This window comes from Eretmochelys imbricata, chromosome 10 (assembly GCF_965152235.1).
Source record: "Eretmochelys imbricata isolate rEreImb1 chromosome 10, rEreImb1.hap1, whole genome shotgun sequence".
NCBI classification, from domain to species: Eukaryota; Metazoa; Chordata; order Testudines; family Cheloniidae; genus Eretmochelys; species Eretmochelys imbricata.
In genome coordinates, this window is record NC_135581.1 from 51646140 (window position 1) to 51671481 (window position 25342).

The window sequence follows — 25342 nt, forward strand, 5'->3', positions numbered from 1 at the left end:
TTCAGAGGATGCCAGAATGGCTTAGTGTGTGTTTGGAGTGTTCCCCAAGACATGCTGATCGTGTTGCAGTCCAGCTCAAGCAGTGCAGAAGGATGGTGGGAACAGGAAACAAGTGGCAAGGTAAAGACAATTGAGCAAATGTTAGGAAATCTTAACCTGGTTGTATCCATGGTTTTTTCTACGATAATAGGAAAAGATGGGAGCAAGATATTTAAATATCTGCATGGATGGAGAGGGAGAAGAGAGAAATATTTAAAAACCATTTAGTTTAAAAAAGTTACATTTATTTTAATTTGTCTGTGCTTATGCACATGGAGGTGTTTCCAAGGCAGGAAATGGTTCTTGCTCACATGCTCAGGGTCTTGCTCACATGCTCAGTAATTTTCCCCGGGTCAGATTGGCAGTGACCTTGTGGGGGTTTTCGCCCTCCTCTGTAGCATTAGAGTACAGGTCGCTTGCCAGGATTATCTGGGTGTACTTCCCTTAATCAATTCCCTGCTATTACAGGTACTTTGGGCATTGGTGCACCTTGGTCCCTTCTATTCCCTGCCTAATAGTATTATTTCCTGGGTAGTTTAATTCTTTAGTCTAATTTTGGATGTTGAGTTTAGTGTGTGGTTGCAGGGTGCTGTCGGTGACCTGTTGTCAGACTAGATGATCTGGTGGTCCATTATGGTCTTAAGGTCTATGACTCTAAACGGGAGGTCAAGGTTTAAAAACAACTTATTTGCAAGAGCTATTGATCTTGGCTAAAACTTGGTAATGCTATCTAGTTCTTTTAAAATTATTCAGTTATTTCCAAAAGGGAAAACTAAAATAATATTGAAAGTTTCTTCGCATATAAATTCGCCTTGACTTAATTTTAACTAAAATTTTTTTTAAATGGTAAGACCCAGCCGTAATGTGGTCTTGAATGCTTATGGTATTTCGAAGAGGAAAATATAGATGGTAATAAGTTAAATCCTTATAAAACATGACTAAAATAATTACAAATAAAACTAAGGTCTCTTAAGTAAATATGCATTTAGATATATTTACTTAGAGTGCAACATCACTGTAGGTGCTCGTAGTCTGTTGTATCAGCTTGAATAATTCTATAAGCCCTTTTCTTTTTATGGTGCCTTATTCTTCTTTCCCTGTTAAAATAAAAGTAGTTGAACCAAGAAAATCTATACACTGGTTGCAAAAAAGTCTAAATCTGAAACACTCTTCTATTCACAATTTTCTATAAATGCAATCCAGGATATGTCATAATGATAAAATAATTTGCAGGATGGATACAGAAAAGCAGTAGATGCCAAGTGCATTTATCAACTGAGAGGACATATTACTCCTGTTCGGACTTTGGCCTTCAGCTCTGATGGACTGGTATTAGTGTCTGGTGGGCTCGGTGGGCTCATGAACATTTGGTCTTTACGGGTAAGGTTGTCTTTGAGTTATATTTAAGATTACTCAAAGATTATGCCATGGATGTCACAGAATTCATGGATTCTAGAGTGGCTGCGGCACCCAGAGGGCCCTCACAGCTTGGGCTTTCCTCTCCCACACTTGCTCTTCAGTCATCCCCCCCATCAGCTCTCCCCCCACGTTATTTTTAGTAAAAGTCACGGACAGGTCAAGGGCTTCTGTGAATTTTTGTTTATTACCTGTCCATGACTTTTACTAATAATAACCGTGATGAAAGCTTAGTTATATTTCTTAAAGTTTGTTAAAATAGGTATGTTTAAGATCAAAAGCTAAAGGATAATTTTATGTCCTTTGTAGTTTTCTTTGATAAATACTTTATAAAATTAGGGGAAGCGTAGTCATGAATAATGAATACAAGATTTGGGGTAAAATACCTGAATTCTAATTCTGGCTCTGCAACTGATTATGTGCCTGGTCAAGTCATTTATGACCTCAGGTCTTTAGCCAGTTTGTGCTTTTGTTTCTCCCCTCTGAAAAAAGGGAATAATACTTGCTTTCTTCACTGGCTGTTGAGACTGTGTAAAACACTTAGAAGATGTTATATCAATGCTATTTTTAACTTTTAATAATATATTTTGGAAAACGCATATGCCTTTTTGACTATCGTATAGGAATTTTAGTTCAAAGGGTTTAAAATACTTTAAACAAGCATTAATTGAAATGTTTGGGGGGTGTTTATTTAGAGTACTACAGGATGATAAATTCAAATGTTTAACTAAATATATGTATTGATCAAAACATTTCTTGTTTTAGGATGGCTCTGTATTACAAAGTGTTGTGATTGGTTCTGGAGCTATTCAAACTGCAGTATGGATCCCTGATGTTGGAGTAGCTGCTTGCTCGAATAGATCAAAGGTATTATTGTATATTAAAGTGCTGTTCTTTTGAGTTAAATTTGTGGGTAGTAAGGGAAGGTTCTTATTACAAAAAGAAGCCCATTTACCCAAACCTTTCTTTCTAACAAACTGCTAGCATATTTCTCTCCCTGTTCTGCTTAGTCCATGTTATCCACGCGCATTTGCTGTCAAATAAGGAGCTTGAGTAATTAAAGTTCTGCTGTACATAGTTTATCTATTTACATGCAGAATACATTGTTTTGACTCTCAACTGCCATCTTATCTTTTAAAAAGAGTTACAAAACTTTTGTTTAGATTTCAAACTTCATGTATGAAAAAGAGAGAAATGGGGAAATCAATTTAAAAAAATATGCACCCAGGTGAATGCTTTGTCATTTTGAAATTTATTGCATGTAACAAATGTCACCCCTCTTTATGGCAGAGATGTGAAATGTGTCTGTCATAGAAGAAATATCTGCTTTAGAAGGTTAAAATAGTCTTTGTGGTTGAAAATGTAAAATTTAGCATTGTACAGTACCTTTCTTTAGTGTCCTATTGCAATTAGAGCTGGGTGATTTTTTTCTTTTTGGCCTATAGTGAAATTTGAAAAATGTAATTTTCAGTTGGCCAAATCTATTTGTGAATTTGCCAAATAGTTCTTGTCAAAAAAAATATTAATTTTTTTTCAGGACTGAGGCACCAGTCACAAAAAACGGGTTGGAAGTAGCAGTTTCTCCCTTTTGATCTTTAGCCCAGTGGTTAGAACACTCACCTAGAATGTGGGAGACCCAAAGTAAATTCCCACTCTGGCTAATGTGGATTTGAACTTGGGTCTTCCACATTGGAGGAAAGTGCCCTACCCACTGGACTATGAGATGATATGGTGTGGGACTCTCTCTGTTGTTAAAGCTGTTCCACTGTGTATAAATAATTAAATACTAATTGTAACAGGGAAATGAACTTGAGTCTTCCACTTCAGAAGTGAGTCCTCTAACCACCAGTTTCTAGAGTCATTCTTTCTTGCTGTCTCTGGCCTAATGACTAATTACTTATGCAAAATGGAACAGCTTCAAAGGAGAGACTGGGAAAGATCCACCCCAGAATATTTTACAGACCAGGGCTTAGTATAGTGAACATCTATCCATCAGTCAAAGATACACCTTCATCATGGGACCTTTACCTAGTCCTTACTCAATTTATAAAGGTTTCCTTTGAGCATCTGAATGAATATTCACGGTTTTACCTGTTAATCTAAACAGTATTTGTTATAGCCATAACATCTGCCAGAAGAGTAAGCAAACTTCAAGCCACAATGACTGATCCCACTTCTCACTATTTTCCACAAGGACACAGTGATTTTTCCACCCCTACCTGTAATTCTTATTCTAGGTGGTAACCAATTTTCATCTCATCCAATCAGTTAATCTGCCAGTATTCTTTCCTAGATCCTATGCTCATTCAGGCAAAGCAAAGCTTCAAACACTAGATCAGGGATTGGCAGCCTTTCAGAAGTGTGTGCCAAGTCTTCATTTATTCACTTTAATTTAAGGTTTTGCATGCCAGTAATACATTTTAACGTTTTTTAAAAGGTCTCTCTCTATTAGTATAACTAAACTATTGTCGTATGTAAAGTAAACAAGGTTTTCAAAATGTTTAAGAAGCTTCATTTAAAATGAAATTAAAATGCTGATCTGATGCCGCCGGCCCACTCAGCCCACTGCCAGCCTGGGGTTCCGTTCACCTAGGCCAGCAGTAGGCGGAGCGGGGCCTGCAGGCAGGACCCCGGCTGGCAAGGGGCCAGCGGCCGGAACCCCAGACCGGCAGCGGGCTGAGCGGGGCCAGCGGTCGGAACCCCAGACCGGCAGTGGGCTGAGCGGATCAGCACATTGCCGGTCTGGGATCCCAGCCCGGCCCACATAGAGTGGGTACCTACTTTCTCCCTGGTTCTAGCCCATTCCCTTCCTCTATCTCTGCACTGAGCTGCAAGAGTTAGGACATGAGGTGGAGGGGATGGGTATGTGTGGGGGGTGCAGGAGTCAGGGCAGAGGGCTGGGAACATGAGGGGTGTGCAGGAGTCAGGGCATGGGGTGTGGGGGGGCTGGGTATGTGTGGCGGGGGCTGGAGTCAGGGCTGGGATCATGGGGGGTGCAGGGGTCAGGGCAGAGGGCTGGGTGTGTGTTAGGGGGGTGCACAGGAGTCAGGGCAGAGGGCTGGAGGTGTGGGCTAGGGCCGTGGGGGTGCTCCCAGCCCCCTGCCCACAGCGGCTCATGGCAGGGGGCTTGTCAAGGTTCCTTCCCCACTCTGAACTCTAGGGTACAGATGTGGGGACCTGCATGAAAACCTCCTAAGCTTACTTTTACCAGCTTAGGTTAAAACTTCCCCAAGGTACAAACTATTTTACCTTTTGCCCTTGGACTTTTGCTGCCACCACCAAACGTCTAACACCGGTTACTGGGAACGAGTCCGTTTGGAAATGTCTTTCCCCGAAAAATCCTCCCAAATCTTACAACCCCTTTCCTGGGGAAGGTTTGATAAAAATCCTCACCAATTTGCATAGGTGACCACAGACCCAAACCCTTGGATCTTAAGAACAATGAAAAAGCATTCAGTTTCTTAACAGAAGAATTTTAATAGAAAAAAAAGTAAAAAGAATCACCTCTGTAAAATCAGGATGGTAAATACCTTACAGGGTAATTAGATTCAAAACACAGAGAATCCCTCTTGGCAAAACCTTAAGTTACAAAAAGACACAAAAACAGGAATATCCATTCCATTCAGCACAGCTTATTCTCTCAGCCATTTAAAGAAATCATAATCTAACGCATATCTAGCTAGATTACTTACTAAGTTCTAAGACTCCATTCCTGTTCTGTCCCCAGCAAAAGCATCATACAGACCGAGAGAGAGGCTTTGTTTCTCCCTCTCCCCCGGCTTTTGAAAGTATCTTGTCTCCTCATTGGTCCTTTTGATCAGGTGCCAGTGAGGTTATCCTAGCTTCTTAACCCTTTACAAGTGAAAGGGTTTTTCCTCTGGCCAGGAGGGATTTTAAAGGTGTTTACCCTTCCCTTTATATTTATGACAGGGCTGGAGGGTATATACCCTGATTCCACCCCCCTTCCCCAAGGCCCCATCCCCACCTCCTCCCCACCTCCTCCCCGGAGCAGCGAGCGTGCTGTGGCTCTGCTTCTGCCCCTCCCTCTCAAGGGCCATCAGCTGATCGGCGGCAGGGAGGGAGAGGAGGAGGGGCAGGAACACAGCATGCTGGGGGAAGAGGTGGGGGAGGGGGGACCTTGCCTGCCCTGCAAGGGCAAGGTCCAAGGTCCCCCCTTGGACCAAGCTTCTTCACCCTGCCCCTGTAGGGGGCGGAGAAGAGCGGGCCAGGGTGGGCAGGATTTTTAATGGCATGCTGCTGCCTGCCAGGGTCCCGGCCTGGGTTCGGCAGCGGGCTGAGTGGGGCCGGCAGCTGGGACCCGGCAGGCAGCAGTGTGCCATTAAAAATCGGCTCGCGTGCCATCTTTGGCACATGTGCCATAGGTTCCCGACCCCTGCATTAGATGCTAAAAGGGCTTTAGCTTTCTATCTAAATATAACCAAAGACTTTAGAATGTCATCAGATCAGTTTTCTTATGCACAAAATAATAAAGGACAGGCATTTACTTCACAAAGACTATCTAAGTGGCTTAGGCAATGCATTGAAAAGAGCTAAAAATTAGCCTCTGTCCCTCTCCCAGCAGGGATTAGATCCCATTCCACAAGGGCAAAGGTGGCCTCCATGGCATGCTGTTTTAGGTATATTCCCATTGCAGAAATTTGCAGAGCTGCGACATGGAGCTTTATTCTTATGTTAACAAAACATTATGCATCCTGGTCAGATGCTCAGTTTGGTAAAGTGGTACTTGAGTCACTGTTTAATTAGAAAACCACATCCCATCTTCCTTGGAAGACAGTTCTATTTATCAAACTATCGAATGTGCTGAGGTGATTCGAAGAAGAAATGGAGGTTACTCACCTGTAAGTGATACTGATGAGTAACCTTCATTTTTCATTGGGTTATAATTTTACCAAATTTTAACCATTTGGGCTGAAATTTTATATGCTGGGTGTTTTTACGTACTACTAGATACACCCTCCCAGTCTGACAGTGAACTATTGAACTACTTTCAGTATAGTATTTCATCCAGGTGTGCAGCCACTTCATACTAATTTCACCTAGACCACATTTCCGTAGTTTGTGTATGAAAATGTCATGTGGGACCGAGTCAAAAACCTTACTAAAATCCATATGTACTGCTTTCCGCCAGCCAATAGGCCAGTAACCCTGTCAAAGAAGGAGATTTGTTCTTGATATATTTTTCCCTAGCCTAGTTTTTGGAACCATTTTGGTTGAAATTTTTCAAAAAATTTCATCTTGAGGATGACACCCAGCATAGAAAACCTCAGCTCAAACATCTAGAGTTTAGAAAAGGTATAAGAAACTGAAAATGGTTTTATAATGAGAAATATCAGGCAATCTTAATAATAATAGGTGCTACCAACCCATTTTATAATGCTGTCTAAGAGCAATTGTTTAAAGTGTTGTATAAATATACAGATGATAAAGGTACATAATTTTTCTTTCAACTCAGCATTGTCACTTACTCACACTGATACTTTTAGGTGTTGAGCAGTGTTGGGACAAAGACAATTAGTGAGAGTAGTCAGATTGATCTGAATAAGCATATTTCCTCTGTTTAATTTCTGGTATATAAAATGTATCTGGTGATTGTATTGTTGAACAGGATGTGTTGGTGGTGAATTGCACATCAGAGTGGATATCTTCCAATCACGTCCTTGCAACATGTAGGACTGCACTGAAACAACAGGGAGTTTTAGGATTAAATATGGCCCCTTGCATGAGGGCTTTCTTGGAACGTTTGCCAATAATGCTTCAGGAACAGTATGCCTATGAAAAGGTAAGAATAGTTGAATGCGGAACATCAAATACTGACATATATAACATGAGATGTCTGTCTTGAATTTCAACTGTCTTAAACTTTTGACGGTCAACCCAAGAAACCTTTGTTGAGGTTCAATCCCACCTTTGGACATCAGATTTATAGTTTCTCTTTTGAGTACTCTAGCAGAACTACATTGTCCTAATGTCGGGCTGTTTCTGATCTTCCTCTTGTTTTGTCACCTACTACAAGATCCTTGGCTCTTGTGGCCTTATATAGGTGTTTCAGCTATCCTAGAAGTTTCTTCTTTAACTCACTTTGACCTCACCACTACACACGAATTGCTGTATTGCTTTAACTGCAGCACTTGGATAAAGCAGCCTCAAACTGACGCTTTATCAGGTTGCCTTCCCCGCTCCTCCTCCTCCCCTCCCCCGCCCACACACATTCCCTTAAAACCAATCAACCAAAAAAAAAAAACAACCAGGAAGTTAGGCTTTTCTCACCTTTGTTTGTTTTAATTTTCTGTGGTATCCACATGTTTTTTCAAAACATCGTTTTGAGACCTAATTTGAATGACCTTAAACATGGTGTTAAACTTGTCCTGATTACTTTGCATCCTCCTCTAGAATAAGAAATGATAAGGCTAGGAGATTGCTCTCATGTCTCAAAAAACAATTTGTTGCATATATATGAACATTTTCCTTTGTGCAAAATCCACTCAGAATCTTATTATTTTAGCTTCTTTATGACTGTAAGGGCTGGTATACAAATAATCTTCACAAAATCTCTTGCAAGGCCTTGTTATGAATTATAGCCAGTGTTTCTTTTTTAATACAGGAATTTACAGATTTCTCTGGAAGTGTGTATTTAGATCTGCAGTTCTGATGCTGGTATTTAATATCTGCACCTCTTCAGTGGAATTAACATATGGTCCGGATGCAAATAAATGTGATTTTGCCTGCTGAACTACTCCATTAGCACTTTCCATGCCCTTACTCTCTCTCCCATTTATTCAGTTGTATAGCTGGAGGTACTTCACAGAAATCACTGTGTGCCTTAACACTACCGAGCAGTCAATAGAATAAATGTCCTAAAGAATTTTAGAAATTATAGAAATTGTGAACTAACCTTCCTGAGTTGGGCACCGATATACCAAGAAGGACATAGGATCCTATGTATACTTCCCAGAAAACCAGTTGTGAGGAAAGAAAGTATCTCTACTCAAACAAATAGGAGAGAGAGATACTATTCTGCTTAGTCTCGTTAAAAATAAACCAACTGGCTTAACTAAAAAACAAGGATTCTGATCCTATTGGCATTGCCAGTCCTGTGTCATGTCCCTCCCATCAGTGTGAGCAGTATAAATGATGGGGGCAGTGTAGATAGAATTTGTTGTTACACACTGAAATCTAGATTTGTTCCACCTGTTGACATCTGTTGTTGACACAAGACAATGTCAGGATTGCCAGACAAATTGGATACTGGATTCAGGCTATTTTGATTTCCTGAACTGTAACCAGACAATCCTACAAGATATCCATCACTTACTTTAATCGCCTTTTCTCTGGCTTGACTCTAATATAGTTCTTCACAATGGCTAACCAAGACACTCTCTATCTTTAAAACATGTGGACTCTGAAATCTGTCATATTTGATCATATGTCTGAATCAAATTTGTAAAGTCCTTTTTCTGTCTACTACAGAATTTCTGCCAGAATAGTTACAGGAAACTCTGCAAAACTTATCTGACATTTTCTTTTATCAGTCTTCTTTTGTAATGACCTTTAATAACAAAACCTCATTGCAGATTCCCATACAAACTAGGATGCTGCTTTACTTCTATCAATAAGCAATTTGGAGTAGGGATGTAAATAATGTGTAAAAACAATAACCATGTAACCGATTAAAATTCTATTAGTTAAACGGTTAACTGGGGCGCTAGGGATGTGGGGGGTGTTGCAGTACCACCACATTTTAGGCAGGGCTCCACTGCTGGACCCGCCTCCGGGGCTCTGCTCAGGGTGGTAGCCAGGACCCTGGGTGGAGTTTAATAGTTAACAGAAACCGATAAGCATCAAGTTTATCAGTTAATTGGTTAAACTTTTACATCCCTAATTTGGAGTCCAAGGTACATTTTTTCCATTTAGACCTATCCAGTTCTCTCTAGCTGGTACAATACAGCACTCCATGCAGCGGGCAGCTAAGTCTGCTACATATCCTTTTCCCGAATACATCTCCAAATTCTGTCCACTCATTTGAGGCCTTTAAACCTAGGAGCATAGAGATATGTCACAAATACTTTATTTTGCAGGTATTCTGATGCATTCCCTCATCTGTTTATGGCTACAGCATCTGTCACCATCTACAGTTTTCTCAATCTCTATTCATCATTTGTTGTAATGCCATAGTAACCTCTTTCCTTCAGGTTATTTTCATTCAGGCATGTAATAGTGCTCACTTCTCCACTTCTGTTTTTCATTCTTCAGAATTTCCCAACTGAAGAGAAACAAAATCATGTTTGAAAGCTGGATTTTGTGTCTTCCTTAACATGCAGAAGAAAATGAAGAGAAAATTATTGTAGGCTTTTCAGAGAATTATTTAAACTGTTCATAAACTACATCAAACTATTGTAAATTTGCTGTTTAGGTTAAGAAATTATTCTAGTCAATACTGTATTCTACTTAAAAAGAAGACAGGGGAAAAAAAGAGAGAAAGAAAAACCAAATTAAAAAAATGTTTTTATATTGTAATATATTTGAGTGATGTACCTTGTCTAAAAAATGGTAATTTCTGATAATATGCTGAAGTGCATTTGCTAGTGAAATCATTTTAATATGTTCGCAGTATTTCTGTTTCAAATACCGAACGAGAGTGAAGTCTGATACTTTGACAAATAGTCCCGATTCATTGTGCGGAAATGAATGAAAATTATTGGAAAGGGGTTTTTCTGGGAAATATTTTTTCTATAGAAAGAGCTTTGAAGAATTACTATTTCTGAAGTGATGAAAGTATGCCTCTAGCTTCATATGTTGACCTTCCATTTTTTTTTCCCTCTAGCCCCATGTGGTCTGTGGAGATCAGCTTGTTCATAGCCCTTATATGCAGTGCCTGGCTTCACTTGCTGTGGGGCTTCACCTCGATCAGCTTTTGTGTAATCCACCAATACCGCCTCATCACCAGAACTGCCTCCCCGATCCCTCAGCTTGGAATCCTACAGAGTGGGCCTGGTTAGAATGTTTTTCAACTACTATAAAAGCTGCTGAAGCTCTGGCCAAAGGAGCACAGTTTCCAGAATCCTTTACTGTTCCAGATCTGGAGCCTGTGCCAGAGGATGAGCTTATACTTCTAATGGTAATATGCACTTCATTCTGCCAATTATTAAGTATATGTATAGAATGCACTATATTGTGCAGATAACATCTGTAATAATTACCTAAAAAAATTAAAAAGTTTGTAAAGAGTAAATTGTTATGCTTTACTTAATGGAAATACCAAGAGAGTGCACAGACTTTATTTTAATTGATATAAAATGAGGCAATTGGTGCCATATAAATATTTGTAATAGAACTAATAGTGTGAAAGTGGCATCTTCCTTGTTTAGCAGATCTGCTCCCTCTGTGTCTATTCAGAGTCATATCTACTTGCTTTACTAACTACAGTCAGTTTTTGTTATATTGTCTTAGCCTGCAGAGTTGACACAGGGAAAAGTGAGCTGGACTAATTCTGGTTCACAAATCAACGGAATTAACAAAGTTCCATTTGCAGAACCTCTATTATGGTTACATAAACCAGTGAGAATTTGGCTTGACTATGACATTCCAAGGGGAGCTTGCAGGGCTGACCATTCATTCATTTTTTTAACGTGTAGACAGAGTAAATTTTATATGGAGTCATTGAAATGCAATGGCACCCTATTATGCCATCTTTAAAGTAGTTTTTCAGAGTAGTCCTACACTTTAACTATATTGGCACTACCAAAATGCCAATATAATGGGCTATGACAGGTGAACCTGAAGTGGAAACTTTGTATTTATTGGATTTTATCAGTAAGTATGTATAATTTTGCAAATAAATACTTTCACTTATGTACTCCTAAAATTAAGGCTACATAGGGAAAACATAATTATGGCTCTTCCTAGTTGCTTTCCTTGCTATATACCTATTGACCCCACATATACCTTCGTCCCTTATTTTTAAATATTCATATAGATTATCACAGTGATCAGGAAGGATTCCCTTCTGTGTACAAGAACACTATGGGGTTTTGCCTTTTTCTGAAGCATTGGGCATATACCAGTGCAAGATGCATGCTATTAGACTTGGCAGGTTGTTGGTCCAAATCTGCAAGGAAGATTTTATTTTTTCTGTGCATTTCTTGAACCCATTGTCACATCTTCCTTCACTAGCCTATTTTCCACTGCAGCAGTTAAAAGCAACCCTTTTTACCATAAGTAGTTTTAGACACTCATGAGTCCGAATTTTTTCTTATGGTAACAATATTAAATGTTAGATTCCAGTATTAAGAAAAATAGGTGTACCCCAAGGACAACAATGATACATTAAAGTTTACATGAGTAATACTGAATATGAATGAATTTATTAAAATAATTTGTACATAAATTTTGCTTTAGTCACAGTTAAAACTATTTCACATTTATGTTCAAAAGCTGTTTGTTGTTCAATAGTAGACCCGTATAACCGTTTTTCATCTAGGAAAAGGCTTGCCATTTCCAAGTGACTATTTAAAGTATTTAAACTATTTAGACTATTTAAAGATTATTAACTGAAAGAATAATGCACAAATGGTGGGCTGACCCTAATATACCTGTTTTTAATCATTCAGGATAACAGTAAATGGATTAATGGTATGGATGAGCAGATTATGTCTTGGGCAACATCAAGGCCTGAGGTTTGTAAAATTGATTATTTTAAATTTAAAATACTAAAATTATCAATATAATTTTCAAGTGCTCCTTTATGCTGTTTCATAGGATTGGCACCTTGGTGGCAAATGTGATGTGTATCTATGGGGAGCAGGGCGCCATGGGCAGCTAGCAGAAGCCGGTAGAAATGTCATGATACCAGTAGCAGCACCTTCATTCTCACAGGCTCAACAGGTAACAGTGTTAGGAGAGATTTACATTTTATTCTTCACAAATTGCCTTATTTTCAGTTGTTAGTTACAAAATATCTATCAATATCCCTTTTGGACTCAGTGCTAATTTTCCAGAAAACAAAAGAACTCCGAAATGTATAAGGTACTTTCCCCCCAGTTAGAATTTTTATTAGATTTGCTATAGTTTTTGTCAAATTCATACCAAGAAACTGGCAAAATCATTTCTTAGGATTAGAGTGAGTACAATGTAAAAAAATATTTGCACAGTTTTGATATAATCCATGTTGCAAGATTGCTTTCTGAAATAATGTGATGCTGGAGCACAGGGTGAAATAATGAGACAACCAAATTGCTGCAAGAAATACATTGAGAATCTCACTGGAGAACATACTACCAGACCAAATAGTTTTGCAAAGAAAGGGAAAGTCTTTGTAGCTAAATCATAAAGAGAGCTTTTTGTGTGTGGTGCCGTTTTTAGATCTCCAGGGGCCACCTTCATCCAAAACACTGAATGAAGGATTTTTATTGTGATGTGATAATGTGGTAAAACCCCCTTAGTTTAAAACGATTTTTCTGCTAAATTCAGAATAAGTGAAGTAACAGTTAGGTGATTAAACTAAGGGTATGTCTACACTACGGAATAAGGTCGAATTTATAGAAGTCGTTTTTTTAGAAATCGGTTTTATATATTTGAGTGTGTGTGTCCTCACAGAAAATGCTCTAAGTGCATTAAGTGCATTAACTCAGCGGAGCGCTTCCACAGTACCGAGGCTAGAGTCGACTTCCGGAGCGTTGCACTGTGGGTAGCTATCCCACAGTTCCCGCAGTCTCCACTGCCCATTGGAATTCTGGGTTGAGATCCCAATGCCTGATGGGGCTAAAACATTGTCGCGGGTGGTTCTGGGTACATATCGTCAGGCCCCCGTTCCCTCCCTCCCTCCCTCCATGAAAGCAAGGGCAGACAATCGTTTCGCGCCTTTTTTCCTGAATTACCTGTGCAGACGCCATACCATGGCAAGCATGGAGCCCGCTCAGGTAACCGTCACCCTATGACTCCTGGGTGCTGGCAGACGCGGTACGGCATTGCTACACAGTAGCAGCAACCCCTTGCCTTGTGGCAGCAGACGGTACAGTACGACTGGTAGCCGTCATCGTCATGTCCGAGGTGCTCCTGGCCACGTCGGCTGGGAGTGCCTGGACAGACATGGACGCAGGGACTAAATTTGGAGTGACTTGACCAGGTCATTCTCTTTAGTCCTGCAGTCAGTCCTATTGAACCGTCTTATGGTGAGCAGGCAGGTGATACGGATTGCTAGCAGTCGTACTGTACCATCTTCTGCCAGGCAGGCAAGAGATGAGGATTGCTAGCAGTCGTATTGTACCATCTTCTGCCGGGCAGGCAAGAGATGAGGATGGCTAGCAGTCGTACTGTACCATCTTCTGCCGAGCAGCCATGAGATGTGGATGGCATGCAGTCCTTCTGCACCGTCTGCTGCCAGCCAAAGATGTAAAAGATAGATGGAGTGGATCAAAACAAGAAATAGACCAGATTTGTTCTGTATTCATTTGCTTCCCCCCCTCCCCCGTCTAGGGGACTCATTCTTCTAGGTCACACTGCAGTCACTCACAGAGAAGGTGCAGCGAGGTAAATCTAGCCATGTATCAATCAGAGGCCAGGCTAACCTTCTTGTTCCAATAAGAACGATAACTTAGGTGCACCATTTCCTATTGGAACCCTCCGTGAAGTCCTGCCTGAAATACTCCTTGATGTAAAGCCACCCCCTTTGTTGATTTTAGCTCCCTGAAGCCAACCCTGTAAACCGTGTCGTCAGTCGCCCCTCCCTCCATCAGAGCAACGGCAGACAATCATTCCGTGCCTTTTTTCTGTGCGGACGCCATACCAAGGCAAGCATGGAGGCCGCTCAGCTCACTTTGGCAATTAGGAGCACATTAAACACCACACGCATTATCCAGCAGTATATGCAGCACCGGAGCCTGGCAAAGCGATACCAGGCGAGGAGGCGACATCAGCGCGGTCACGTGAGCGATCAGGACATGGATACAGATTTCTCTGAAAGCATGGGCCCTGCCAATGCATGCATCATGGTGCTAATGGGGCAGGTTCATGCTGTGGAACGCCGATTCTGGGCTCGGGAAACAAGCACAGACTGGTGGGACCGCATAGTGTTGCAGGTCTGGGACGATTCCCAGTGGCTGCGAAACTTTCGCATGCATAAGGGCACTTTCATGGAACTTTGTGACTTGCTTTCCCCTGCCCTGAAGCGCATGAATACCAAGATGAGAGCAGCCCTCACAGTTGAGAAGCGAGTGGCGATAGCCCTGTGGAAGCTTGCAACGCCAGACAGCTACCGATCAGTTGGGAATCAATTTGGAGTGGGCAAATCTACTGTGGGGCCTGCTGTGATGCAAGTAGCCCACGCAATCAAAGATCTGCTGATATCAAGGGTAGTGACCCTGGGAAATGTGCAGGTCATAGTGGATGGCTTTGCTGCAATGGGATTCCCTAACTGTGGTGGGGCCATAGACGGAACCCATATCCCTATCTTGGCACTGGAGCACCAAGCCGCCGAGTACATAAACCGCAAGGGGTACTTTTCGATAGTGCTGCAAGCTCTGGTGGATCACAAGGGACGTTTCACCAACATCAACGTGGGATGGCCGGGAAAGGTACATGACGCTCGCATCTTCAGGAACTCTGGTCTGTTTCAAAAGCTGCAGGAAGGGACTTTATTCCCAGACTAGAAAATAACTGTTGGGGATGTTGAAATGCCTATATGTATCCTTGGGGACCCAGCCTACCCCTTAATGCCATGGCTCATGAAGCCGTACACAGGCAGCCTGAACAGTAGTTAGGAGCTGTTCAACTACAGGCTGAGCAAGTGCAGAATGGTGGTAGAATGTGCATTGGACGTTTAAAGGCGCGCTGGCGCAGTTTACTGACTCGCTTAGACCTCAGCGAAACCAATATTCCCACTGTTATTACTGCTTGCTGTGTGCTCCACAATATCTGTGAGAGTAAGGGGGAGACGTTTATGGCGGGGTGGGAGGTTGAGGCAAATCGCCTGGCTGCTGGTTACGCGCAGCCAGACACCAGGGCGGTTAGAAGAGCACAGGAGGGCGCGGTACGCATCAGAGAAGCTTTGAAAACCAGTTTCATGACTGTCCAGGCTACGGTGTGAAAGTTCTGTTTGTTTCTCCTTGATGAAACCCCCCACCCCTTGGTTCACTCTACTTCCCTGTAAGCTAACCACCCGCCCCTCCTCCCGTCAATCACCGCTTGCAGAGGCAATAAAGTCATTGTTGCTTCACATTCATGCATTCTTTATTCATTCATCACACAAATGGGGGGATGACTACCAAGGTAGCCCAGGAGGGGTGGTGGAGGAGGGAAGGAAAATGCCGCACAGCACTTTAAGCACAGCACTTTAAAAGTTTACAACTTTAAAATTTATTGAATGACAGCCTTCTTTTTTTTGGGCAATCCTCTGTGGTGGGGTGGCTGGTTGGCCGGAGGCCCCCCCACCGCGTTCTTGGGCGTCTGGGTGTGGAGGCTATGGAACTTGGGGAGGAGGGTGGTTGGTTACTCAGGGGCTGCAGTGGCAGTCTGTGCTCCAGCTGCCTTTGCTGCAGCTCAACCATACACTGGAGCATACTGGTTTGGTCCGCCAGCAGCCTCAGCATTGAATCCTGCCTCCTCTCATCACGCTGCCGCCACATTTGAGCTTCAGCCCTCTCTTCAGCCCGCCACTTACTCTCTTCAGCCCGCCATCTCTCCTCCCGGTCATTTTGTGCTTTCCTGCACTCTGACATTATTTGCCTCCATGCATTCGTCTGTGCTCTGTCAGTGTGGGAGGACAGCATGAGCTCGGAGAACATTTCATCGCGAGTGCGTTTTTTTTTTCTTTCTAAGCTTCACTAGCCTCTGGGAAGGAGAAGATCCTGTGATCATTGAAACACATGCAGCTGGTGGAGAAAAAAAAAGGGACAGCGGTATTTAAAAAGACACATTTTATAAAACAGTGGCTACACTCTTTCAGGGTAATCCTTGTTGTTAACATTACATACATAGCACATGTGCTTTCGTTACAAGGTCGCATTTTGCCTCCCCCCACCGCGTGGCTACCCCCTCAACCCTCCCCCCTCCCTGTGGCTAACAGCGGGGAACATTTCTGTTTAGCCACAGGCAAACAGCCCAGCAGGAATGGGCTCCTCTGAGTGTCCCCTGAAGAAAAGCACTCTATTTCAACCAGGTGACCATCAATTATATCTCACTCTCCTGAGGATAACACAGAGAGATAAAGAACGGATGTTGTTTGAATGCCAGCAAACATACACTGCAATGCTTTGTTCTACAATGATTCCCGAGTACGTGTTACTGGCCTGGAGTGTTAAAGTGTCCTACCATTAAGGACACAATAAGGCTGCCCTCCCCAGAAACCTTTTGCAAAGGCTTTAGGAGTACATCTAGGAGAACCGCGAATGCCAGGGCAAAGCAATCCTTTCACATGCTTGCTTTTAAACCATGTATAGTATTTTAAAAAGTACACTCACCAGAGGTCCCTTCTCCGCCTGCTGGGTCCAGGAGGCAGCCTTGGGTGGGTTCAGGGGGTACTGGCTCCAGGTCCAGGGTGAGAAACAGTTCCTGGCTGTCGGGAAAAGCGGTTTCTCCGCTTGCTTGCTGTGAGCTATCTACAACCTCCTCATCATCATCATCTTCTTCTTCGTACCCAAAACCTGCTTCTGTATTGCCTCCATCTCCATTGAAGGAGTCAAACAACACGGCTGGGGTAGTGGTGGCTGAACCCCCTAAAATGGCATGCAGCTCATCATAGAAGCGGCATGTTTGGGGCTCTGACCCGGAGCGGCTGTTCGCCTCTCTGGTTTTCTGGTATGCTTGCCTCAGCTTCTTCAGTTTCACGCGACACTGCTTTGGGTCCCTGTTATGGCCTCTGTCCTTCATGCCCTGGGAGATTTTGACAAAGGTTTTGGCATTTCGAAAACTGGAACGGAGTTCTGATAGCATGGATTCCTCTCCCCAAACAGCGATCAGATCCCGTACCTCCCGTTCGGTCCATGCTGGAGCTCTTTTGTGATTCTGGGACTCCATCATGGTCACCTGTGCTGATGAGCTCTGCATGGTCACCTGCAGCTTGCCACGCTGGCCAAACAGGAAATGAGATTTAAAAGTTCGCGGTTCTTTTCCTGTCTACCTGGCCAGTGCATCTGAGTTGAGAGTGCTGTCCAGAGCGGTCACAATGGATCACTCTGGGATAGCTCCCGGAGGCCAATACCATCGAATTGTGTCCACAGTACCCCAAATTCGAGCCGGCAACGTCGATTTAAGCGCTAATCCACTTGTCAGGGGTGGAGTAAGGAAATCGATTTTAAGAGCCCTTTAAGTCGAAATAAAGGGCTTCATCGTGTGGACGGGTGCAGGTTTACATCGATTTAACGCTGCTAAATTCCACCTAAAGTCCTAGTGTAGACCAGGGCCAAGAAATATGTTGGTGGTTGTCCAGAACCTGCTGTTTTCAGCTTTGTAGTCTCAATTCAGGTTATGAATAAAGACGAAGTTAGCACATTTTGGTTCATGGTTTGTGATGTAATTGCATTAAAAAACCCTAATTTCTTTCTTTAACCAGGTTATTTGTGGTCAGAACTGTACTTTTGTCATTCAAGCTAACGGTACAGTTTTGGCTTGTGGAGAAGGGAGTTATGGCCGATTGGGACAAGGAAATTCTGATGACCTTCATGTGTTAACTGTTATTTCAGCACTTCAAGGTAAAATTATCTTAATTTTTTTGAGTTGTTCTATTAGTGAAGCAGAAGTTGATATTTCAAAAACTAAAAGGACAGTTGTCTAAGTCTTTACACAGATTTACTGAATAAAATAATGTACTTTACTCTCTTTAATAAAAATCTTATATTCATATTCATTTGAACAGATAAACACATGTCTGAGTCTCTTTTGATGCATTTATTCAAGCCTACTTAATGTTTTTAAACTTTATTATTTATCATTTTAAGTAGGACTGAAAAAGGAAATACATTTATGTAACTGAACACCTACCCAAACTTAATAGACTAGCACAGTAGAATTAGATAATTATTAATAACATAATATTTGTTATTGCAGCAGTTCAAGCATAAGTTATATCTTAAAGTAAAGGAAGACTGTATACAGGGTTGTATATACAGAGCTGATTCCATTCACTAGCTTGTAATTGTTATTATTGTGGACTATTTTGTACAATGCAAAATAACTGAATTTATATTTCTAACTTATTCTGATATTGTTTTTCATTTTGTTTAAGGTTTTGTTGTAACACAACTAGTGACTTCTTGTGGATCCGATGGACATTCCATGGCTTTGACAGAAAGTGGTGAGGTCTTTAGCTGGGGAGATGGAGATTATGGTAAACTGGGCCATGGCAACAGTGACAGACAGCGCAGACCCAGGCAAATAGAGGCCTTACAAGGAGAAGAAGTGGCACAGGTTCAAGAACAAATTTATTATTCACCGATTAAATGTAGACATAATAGTTGCTGCTAGGAACATTAGCTAGGGCTCATTAGTAAATGCTGGTAGGCAACTGGATGGTTCACACAGGGATTGACAGTGGAATGTGGAGACTTTCTCTTCAATGTCACAAAATCGAATTAAGCACAGGTAAGTAATGAATAAAAGTCGTCATCAGCTGATGGTTCTGTGGCCATTGTGAAATGAGTTGGTGTTTTCAGTCAAGTTCCCAGCTAAGAGTGTCAACAGCACAAAACTTGTGTGTGTGTGTGTGTGTGTGAGAAAGTTTAGTGGACTAGTAGAGTAGTGTTGGTGAAGCTTCCACTGCTCCTGTCTGTGCTGCACCTCTTTCAGTCTCTAGGTCACCTGCCAGTATTTAGCGGTAGGTGGAGGTTAGCATTCCCAAGCAACCTGACTCCAAGAAGACCCAATCCTGGCACACTGGGCACTAACGGAGCGCTCAAAGAACATAAGGCTGTTGCAGAGAAGCTAAGTGAATTCTTTGCATTGGTCTTCATTGCAGAAGATGTGAGGGAGATTCCCACACCTGAGCCATTCTGAGGAACTGTTCCAGATTGAGGGGTCTCTAGAGGAGGTTTTGGAACAAATTGATAAGTTAAACAGTAATAAGTCACCAGGACCAGACCACAGAGTTCTGAAAGAACTCAAATATGAAATTGCATTACTGTTAACTGTGATATGTAACTTGCCGCTTAAATCAGCCTCTGTACCAGATGACTGGCAGATAGCTAATGTGGTGCCCATTTTTATAAAAGAGTCCAAAGGTGATCCAGGCAATTACAGGCCAGAAAGCCTGACTTCAGTACCAGGCAAATTGGTGTAATCTATAGTAAAGAACAGAATTATCAGACACAGAGGTGAATGCAATGTGTTGGAAAGAGGAAACTCAGCTTTTGTAAAGGGAAATCATGCCTCGCCACACTATTAGAATTATTTAACAGTGTCAGCACATGTGGACAGTGGTGATCCAGTGAATATAGTATACTTGGATTTTCAGAAAGCATTTGACAAGGTCCCTCACCAGAAGCTCTTAAGCAAAGGGCGTCATGGGATAAGAAGGAAGGTCCTCTAATGTATCAGTAACTGGTTAAAAGATAGGAAAGAAAGAGTAGGAATAAACAATTTTCACAGTGGAGAGAGGTAAATAGCAGGGTTTCCAGGGATCTGTACTGGGACCAGTGCTGTTCATCATATTAATAAACAATCTGGAAAAAGGGGTAAATAGTAAGGAAGCAAAGTTTGCAAACAATACAAAATTCCTCAAGATAAGTCCAAAGCAGACTGAAAGAGTTACAAAGGGATTGCACAAAGCTGGGTGACTGGGCAACAAAATGGCAGATAAAATTTACTGTTAATAAATGCAAAGGAATGCACACTGGGAAAACATAATCCCAACTATACAAACAAAATGATCGGATCTAAATTAACGGTCATCACTCAAGGAAGAGATCTTGGAGACACCGTGGATTGTTTTCTAAAAATATCTGCTCACTGTGCAGCAGCTATCAAAAAAGCTATCCAAATGTTAGGAACATTTAGGAAATGGATAAATAATAAGATGGAAAATATCATAGTACCACTGTATAAATCCATGCTGTGTCCGCACCTTGAATACTGCGTGGAAAAAGTATAGAAAAGGGCTACCAAAATTATTAGGGATATGGAACAGCTACCATACAAGCAAAGATTTAAAAGACTATGACTCTTCACCTTGGAAAAAATATAACTGAGGGGGGATATGATCGTGGTCTATAAAATCATAAGAGAGTGCATGGATAAAGTGAATAGGGAACTGCTGTTTACCCCTTCTCACAAGAACCAGGGGTCACCCAATTAAATTAATAGGCAGAAGGTTTAATACAAACAAAAGAAAGTACTGCTTCACACAACACACAGTCAACCTGTGAAACTCATTGTTGCGACTGTTGTGAAGGCCAAAAGTATACAGGGGTTCAAAAAAGAATTAGATAAATTCATGGAGGATAGGTCCATCAGTGTCTGATAGCCAAGACAGTCAGGGACGCAGTCCCATGCCCTGGGTGTCCATGAACCTCTGACCACTAGAATCTGGGCTAAATGACAAGGGATGAATCACTAGATAAATTTCCCTGTTCTGTTCACTCCCTCTGAAGAATCTGGCACTTACCACAGTTGTAAGACAGGATACTGTGCTAGATAGATCATTATTCTGATCCAGTATGGCGTTCTTATGTCAAACTAGTTTTTTTCACTAGCTCTAAATTCGCTTAAATGGTGAAATACAGTACTAGTACTGATGTGTATTGTAAAAATATACCAAAAAGTGCCTGTCTTTGGCTGTTGGTGTCTTTAACCAAAATTAAAAGCAAAGCCAGCAGCTAGTCTGCACACACACACACAAATAACAAATTAATATAAATCAATCCCAATAATAATTTTATTGCCACACAAATATCAGCCCCTTTTCATGCCCTTCGCTCCTCAAAAGCCTAGGTAGATAAACAAGGTTGCAGCATGCCCTGGAGGTCAAGAAATGCAGATTGTTTCAGACCAAGTTGGGGAGTTGGTTCCAAAATTGAGGACACTTTGTGAAGAATGCACTGAGGCAGCTCCCTTTTCTATACTAAAGGACTGCAGCCCAAACATCTATGCTGATTGCAACTGTGCAATATATCTATATTGACTTGAATAATTGACAGTACATACTTTTAATCTCAATTACCATCATATATGCTATCATTTGGTTCAGTTTCAGTTTGAAAATGTCAGTAAATATGACTGACATACTATGTTGACTGTCTTAAGGCAACCACTGTATCTTCATGCTTAGCTGCATCTGTGTTCAAATATTAAAACACTACAAAGTTGTTTTTGTCCGCATTCGCCATGGACAAATAGGACATCATTGATTTTTCCATATATTTGCAATATAAAATAATTTTGTGCATCTAAGTGGTAGTGACTGGCTAAAGATTACTACTATAGTTTTACATCTCTAAAATAAGAACAGTTTTGCTGAAGATACCTTGAGAAAAATACCGTATTTTTAACATTATGCTTAGTTTTGGAAAAACTATACGTTTCCTGTAGTTAATATTGCACATTTTACAAATTTCAAATAAATGTTTAAAACATTCTGCATTCAAACATGTTGTAACATGTAGGCAGTTATTAATTTTTAAGTAGTTGATACTTCTATGAACAGGAACAATATTGTAAACAGAGCGGGAGGCATTTTATCTTTCATATCATGGTTCATTAGAAAACTTTTCTATCTTTATATTTTTGATGTAACCAGGGGATGAGCTGACTTATCAGACATAGTGTACGTGGTGATCTGATATTTTATGCACTGTATTGTGACGTTCTTTGACAAACATGGGATAATGGAGTCTAAATTCTTTACTGAGAGAGAGAGAATTCCTTTCTTCACTGTTGATAAGGCCCTTCATTTTAAGTTTTTACTGATTTTTACTAAAAAAAATCCTTGAGTTTTACAAAAGCTATTATTTGTTTTTTACTGGTTTTCATCCAAATTTTGAACCACTGAAAATACTGATTATATTAAGAAAATCTGATACATTACACTAGGTACACTGTGCTTTTTTTCTGTCCTATCATCCCCCAATATTTACCCAGAAAACTCTGAAGTTAATTTTTTGCTCTGATTTTCACCCTTTTTTTTTTAAAAAAAATTGTAATTAACACTCATAAATTCCTGGGAAATTTTAAAATAAAAACTGAAACAAAGGTCTTTGCTATAAGTAATTCTTTTGAGACTAAGATGGGGAACAGAAGACAGAGGTGGGGAATTTACACGGTATTTAATTGACCTGGTAATGTAATACTAGAAAGCAAGGCAAATCATTTAGCACACTTTTTTAAAGAATTAAGTAATCACAGAAATATAAATAAGAATCCCAGCTAGGTGTGCTGGTACAAATTAAAGGAAGTGAACTCAAACTCCTTTCTTTACTGTGCAAACAGATTATTGGGAGGGTTGTGGGAAAAACTCTTCTGTCTTTGGTTATGATTTGATTCCCGTGTCATCCTATATTCAGACTTTTTAATTGTTTTATGACATTGTTATTGAAATACAAGAAGAGTCTAAAACAGTTAATTTATTCAGTTAGTCTAGTTTTTAATTATCCTGTTAAACTGTAGTGAATGACTAGGTCTGCATTCAGAAGGTTCTTTTCTCTTCTTTCTTGAATTGTATGGTGCTAATATTCCATTTTAAAATTCATATTAATTCTGGCTTCTAGATGTCATGTGGCTTTAAACACTCAGCGGTGGTGACAGCAGATGGCAAACTGTTTACGTTTGGAAATGGTGACTATGGTCGACTGGGTCTAGGAAACACTTCCAACAAGAAACTTCCTGAAAGAGTGACAGCACTGGAGGGTTATCAAATTGGACAGGCATGGTTTATCTAGTGTTACTTACATGAAATTATGTAACAAAATGTATTTTGTTAGTAACTGTTGTGCTTGAGGATGTTCAGTTGCTATGATCCTTAGTAGTGTCAGTTTAAAAATTCTCTTTATAATTTTTGTTGGTTTTTACTGCCTCTGCATTTTTAATACACTCAGAACACTCTCAAATATCTGACCATAATAATCTCTCATATATTTTTTTATTGAATAATCTGATCCTTTTGCTGAAATGGTGTGTCCCTATTTTGCAACATTTATAAACATTGAATTGTTAAAAAGGGAGTGATAAAATTGGGGTTTGTTGTTTTTAGCCCTAACCATTAGTGAATTAATGTTTAAAGAACTCCAGTGAGGATATATAATTTGAAAGCTGTTATATAGTTTGGGTGAGGGAAGAACTGTCTAAAGAATGTTATCTAAGGGTGTCAATGTATAAACCCTACTACATTTCTTTAGTATAAAATTTTAAACAAAGGTTTTAACATTTTTTCTAAATATTTAGAAAAGGGTTTCGGGGGGGTGTTGTTTTGTTGGTTTTTTTCAGAATATGGCATTTTATTTTTTGTTTCAGTAAGTTGGTGAAAAACTAATTAAAACTGTATTACAATTACCAGGTGGCCTGTGGACTAAACCATACTGTAGTTGTGTCCACAGATGGCTCGATGGTGTGGGCTTTTGGAGATGGAGATTATGGAAAACTTGGTCTGGGAAATTCCACAGCAAAATCCTCACCACAGGTTAGAATTCATACTGAAATTATCTTTTGAATAATTGCTTAGTGTCTGTAAATGTGTGTTTGCAAATTTTCAACTTCTTATTTTATTTCATTTTTTATGTGATGTAAATTTTCAAAAAGGCATAAGTAATTTTCAGTGGGACTTAACTACTTTTGAAAAGTTTACTGTGTCAAAATATTGGCTAATACAGTTACATGAATCACTAGCTGGTATTTTTACAACACTGGTATCTGAGGGTTGGGTTTTCAAAGGAGCCAGTGGGAATGAGGCACCCAACTTCCATTGAAAATTCCCACCTGAGTGCTTAGAGTGCAAACAATTATCCATTGTTTTGTTAAACTGAAACTAATAATTGCCACAATGGTCTCTGTAAACCATATCAACCACCCTTCTGCAGCTCTAGAAATAGTAAAAACCTGAAGGCTAGCTTGAAGGAGAGAAATGTTTACCTTAGTATAGAGATGCACTCAGACTCATTTAATTTGGAATAATATGTTAAAAGAATGAAATTTTACAAGAAATTAGTGTCTTTGTTTAATACATTCAAGTTTAATACAGGAACCACACTAAAGCTATAACATACAGATTGTCTTTCTGAGAATTTTAAACCACTTTTTGGGGGGAGGTGGAAATGGAGGAGTTTTTTGTCTGCTTTCCATTCGTATACTCGTAGTACAGTATTTAGCTCTTTCTTTCCTGTTCGCAGAAGGTTGATATTCTTTGCGGAATTGGAATAAAAAGAGTTGCCTGTGGAACGCAGTTTTCTGTGGCACTGACGAAAGGCGGCCATGTATATACTTTTGGACAAGGTCAGTTGCCCATATGGAGGGATTTCTGTATTGTAGGCTTTCATACGTTTAAAGATATATAGAAGCCAATAATTTTAGATTATTGACCCCCACCATATGGTACCTACCCAACCATACAGTACATAAGCGATCATTTATAGGCTTGGCAATTATTACTGTATAATTCCCACCACTGTTGCATAACCAGTAATATAATCATTAAAAGTAAAAAGGAAGAATATTAGATGTAAAATATATGAAATCATAATACGGTGTTACTCTACAGATTTGTGTAAATGTGACCACCTGAGACCAACTACTTCTTGACGCATTCTTAAAGTCCAAATTAATAGCTGTGTATCTATTTTTAAAGGAAGACAAACTTAATGTAGGTTTCATAGTAGCACTAACCTCATTTACCTATAACCTTTCAGTTCTTTTTCCTGAATCTTGATTAAATTTGATATGAACAGAGGTAATGGAT

The 25342-nt window shown here is 40.5% G+C and overlaps 1 protein-coding gene across 1 annotated transcript in view; it reads left to right on the top strand.

The window, feature by feature from the left end:
• HERC1 (HECT and RLD domain containing E3 ubiquitin protein ligase family member 1) overlaps positions 1-25342 on the top strand; it is a 214249-nt gene that overhangs the window by 179627 nt on the left and 9280 nt on the right. The window contains exons 57-68 of the mRNA XM_077829256.1: positions 6-120; positions 1273-1419; positions 2221-2322; positions 7082-7255; positions 10298-10591; positions 12084-12149; positions 12232-12357; positions 18020-18158; positions 18692-18873; positions 23163-23318; positions 23948-24070; positions 24777-24879. Coding sequence (XP_077685382.1) covers positions 6-120; positions 1273-1419; positions 2221-2322; positions 7082-7255; positions 10298-10591; positions 12084-12149; positions 12232-12357; positions 18020-18158; positions 18692-18873; positions 23163-23318; positions 23948-24070; positions 24777-24879 — 1727 coding nt within the window. The remainder of the gene's footprint in view (positions 1-5; positions 121-1272; positions 1420-2220; positions 2323-7081; positions 7256-10297; positions 10592-12083; positions 12150-12231; positions 12358-18019; positions 18159-18691; positions 18874-23162; positions 23319-23947; positions 24071-24776; positions 24880-25342) is intronic.